General features: G+C 45.7%; 1 protein-coding gene across 1 annotated transcript in view; it reads right to left on the bottom strand.

Annotated features, from left to right (window-relative positions):
- LOC123033709 (calcium-activated chloride channel regulator 3A-1-like) overlaps positions 1-3,631 on the bottom strand; it is a gene marked incomplete at its 3' end in the record, with an annotated part of 11,775 nt that overhangs the window by 3,969 nt on the left and 4,175 nt on the right. Inside the window, exon 6 of the mRNA XM_044450449.1 lies at positions 2,821-3,042. Within this exon, the coding sequence (XP_044306384.1) occupies positions 2,821-3,042 (222 nt within the window). The remainder of the gene's footprint in view (positions 1-2,820; positions 3,043-3,631) is intronic.

Below are 3,631 nucleotides of genomic sequence, written 5' to 3'. Positions count from 1 at the left end.
GTGGGAAAGAACAGAGCTGTCAGAGTGTGACAGGAAAGACCACAAAGGAAAGTGTCTGGAAAGGTTCATTTCTTGATTATAGATTGCACTTGTGGGGGGATCATTGATCAATTGCATTAATAAAATATAGACAAATCCATAAAAGGTTTGAGTATCCTGAATAACCTCATGCATGTTACTTGGGGTACAATTTGGGGTACATTCCATGAGGAAGTTTTCCTGAGCATGCCTTCTTGTAATGAATGGGCAAGGACACCATTCACTTCAGTGGAGTTTGTCTTGGAGAAAACTCATTTTTCAACAGCTTTATTTCTTTCTCTGTTTGTTTTGCAAAAGTTATCCACTAAGGAAATATCAATGAAATTTTAGAATCCTGAGTTACTGAGCTATGCCCATTCCTCAAAACACCAGATTGGAACATTATGATTTATTAATTAATTTAATTTTATTTTAAATATTTATATGCCGTCCTGTCGTGACAGCCTCAGGACGGCTTACATAAATGAAATACAATAAAATAAAATGTAACATGAATAAATCATTGACCCACACTAGCTGCAGTTAAAAACATATAGGACACAATATTAAAACTTATTAAAATATTGTTGGAATAAAAAGGTCTTAACCTGGCACTGAAAAACAAATAACGACGGTGCCAGGCGGACCTCTCTGGGGAGCACATTCCATAGGCAGGGTGCCACCGCAGAGAAGGCCCTCCTCCGGGTACTTTGCCTCCTAATGTCTCTCATGGAGGGTTCCCAGAGGAGGGCCTCTGCTGCCGATCTCAGGGGGTGGGAGGGCAAATAGGGAAGAAGGCGTTCCTTCAGGTATCTAGGTCCCAAGCCGTTTAGGGCTTTATAGGTAATAACCAGCACCTTGAATTGAGCCCGGACTTCGATGGGAAGCCAGTGAAGCTGATAGAGGACTGGGGTTATATGAGAATAACGCCCAGTCCCTGTCAGCAATCTGGCTGCTCTGTTTTGCACCAGCTGAAGTATCTGGACTGTCTTCAAGGGCAGCCCCACATAGAGCGCATTGCAGAAATACAACCGGGAAGTAACTAATGCATGTGTCACTGTCGCTAGGCAATCTTCCTCCAGGTAGGGAGGCAGCTGAAGGATTAGCCGAAGCTGAAGGAAAGCGCTCCTCGCCACCACAGTCACTTGAGCTTCCAGGTTTGCTGTATTTCTATTTAATAATAGACATACTGCAAATAATCCATGACAAGCCATGTTTTATTCACATCTTGGCTGAACTAGAGTAGCATACTTCAGCAAAGCAGCTTTGAAAAGTGTTTGAAAACTTTAGCTAATCCAGAATGCTATGGATGGGCTGTTGACTGAAGCTGCATATTGGAAGTGTGTTATTCCAGGCTACAATTATTGCATAAGACTCAATTTTGTTTCTGAGCAAAATCAAAAATTCTGGTAATTACACGTACAACCTGAATAGTGCAGTCCTGTGACCACTAGATCTCCCGCCTCTGTCTCTGTGATCGGAGCTGGGAGCTTGACCTTGGACTGCCTCCCCCCAACCCACCAAAAGCATGACCCCTTTCATTCCCTCATTATTGACCTTACACTGAATGGCTTTTGATCGGCTTGCCTGCATCTTTCTCTGCTCTGCCGTTTTGTCTCCTTGTCCTATTGGTTTCGGTTTAGCTGGCTGCTGTTCTTCCCATTCCCTCCACTCCACATGGCTGTGAAAGCCCCAGCACTGGGGAGGAGTGGGGAACACAGGGAAGCTGGGAGACAGATTGCTCATGATCCCCTGCTGGGATCATCCCTGGCTTGTGTTTTGGGGATGCCCTGGCAGGAGGGAAGCTCTGCTCCCCACCCACTGCCGCAGCCAGCCCTTTAGCCGGGCATAGTGGCAGGTGGTGCCCTTTGATCCAGGGCATTCTGGCCCTGCCCAGGGCTGCTCCCAGGCAGCACAGAGGAGCGGAGGAAGCTTCAGCGCTCCCTGGGTCACCTGGGATGCCTGTAGGAAGGGCAGGGATGAAGGTGTCTCTGGTGCCCAATCGACTGTTGCACACATCACAAGCACTGGGGCACACTGCAGTGTGGCATTTTGTGTTGTGTGAACCTGCCCAGTGCATACCAATGTTCAGCCAGTGCTGACTGGCAGATTATGATACTTCTTTTGAGGAGGGAATTCTTGTAAATAAGGTCAGCTCCAGGAGGGGAAGCCCCTTCATCCCAACCCCCAAAGGAACCACTGGGGAAAGAGGGCTTTAGTGGGGAGATGGGCTTTTGCCAAATAACAGTCATTTGCAGCCTCTGTTTTTGCCCACATAAATCAACGGAGACATGGAGGGATTCACCGTCCTCCATAAATTGCTGCTGTGAATTACGGACCGAGCACTCAAAGAGCTCCCTTAGTGCAACAGAGGCTTTGCTGGGGGTGGAACTTTGCCCGCGCTGGTGCTTTTGAGGAGTTCGGCCTTTCTTCCCCCACTGCAATCTAATATAGACAGTGTACAGAAAGAAATAGTTAAATATGATGCTCTTTCCACATGGCTGTGCCATTCCCTCTTGCAGGAACGCGCAATATTCTCTGCACTGTGGAAACTCAGTAGCAATTCTGTGCATTGCTTTGGGCAGAAAGAGAAACACTAGGAGCCTCCAGGCTGGAAGCACCCAAAGTTAGGGAAAATTGTCAAGTACGGCAAAATGAGCTGACTGTCTCTAAGATAATATACGACTTCTTACATAGAGGCTGGCTGAGTGTTCCCATTTGTATTGATTATTGACATTGATTCAGTTATTTGAAACTAATTGTGTGGCAGTATTTCTTCTAGAAGTGGAAAAACAGACTTACCCCAGCCATACTTCCAGAAACATCAAGTACTAGGCACACAACTCTGTCTCGGGTTTGCAGCAAGGAGATAACCGGGTCAGGGGGAGGTCCACTTAGTTGAGAGGAACCTTTGTAGTCTGCAGAGTTCTTAATTACTTCCCACGTGCTCCTCTGCTTGCATAGTTTGTTCTGCAGGTTTGCTGCATACATATTGTGGTTGCTTTCATCACAGAACTGAGTAACCTAAATGAAAGATAAAAAGAATAGTTCAGAATACAGTCTTATCAACAATTGCTAGTTTATGATAGCCATTTAAAATGATGGCGCAATTCTGGATGTTCTTTCCAATATAAAAGGTCTAATCCTGGGCAGATGTTGTTCACAACTTCACAAAAATGCAATGCGCAGTGTCTTCAAAGAGTCTGTCCCAGTTTACCCACAGAACCCAAAGCCCAAAGAAAACTGTTTTCAGTATTATATATTAATCTTTATATGGTCTGCTATGAAGTCCTCCAAACTGTGCTGTTTCGGAAAGAAGATCCTTGTATCAGGAAAGGGTCCCAGATTTTTTGGTCTTAAAAAGAGCAGAAAAGCAGCTCCCATTGGATATTGAGACTCTGCATGTCTCAAGTGGAGCTGGATACTTCTTGTACACAACTTCCTGCCCTGCCATTGCCCTGGCAAATTTCAGAGCTCCCCTCAGATTATGTCCACAGTAGCCCCACCAAGAAGTACTTTAATCTCTTGTTAAGGAGAAATAAAGAATTCAATGGGCGGGCTTGCTGTCTTTCCCCCAGGCAGCACCACAGGAGCACCAAGTCCCCTCACTCAC

This window comes from Varanus komodoensis, unplaced genomic scaffold, assembly GCF_004798865.1.
Source record: "Varanus komodoensis strain SLA01 unplaced genomic scaffold, ASM479886v1 scaffold665, whole genome shotgun sequence".
Taxonomy (NCBI): Eukaryota; Metazoa; Chordata; class Lepidosauria; order Squamata; family Varanidae; genus Varanus; species Varanus komodoensis.
Note: the sequence above shows the minus strand (reverse complement) of the source record. Positions and strands in the feature narration are given on the sequence as shown.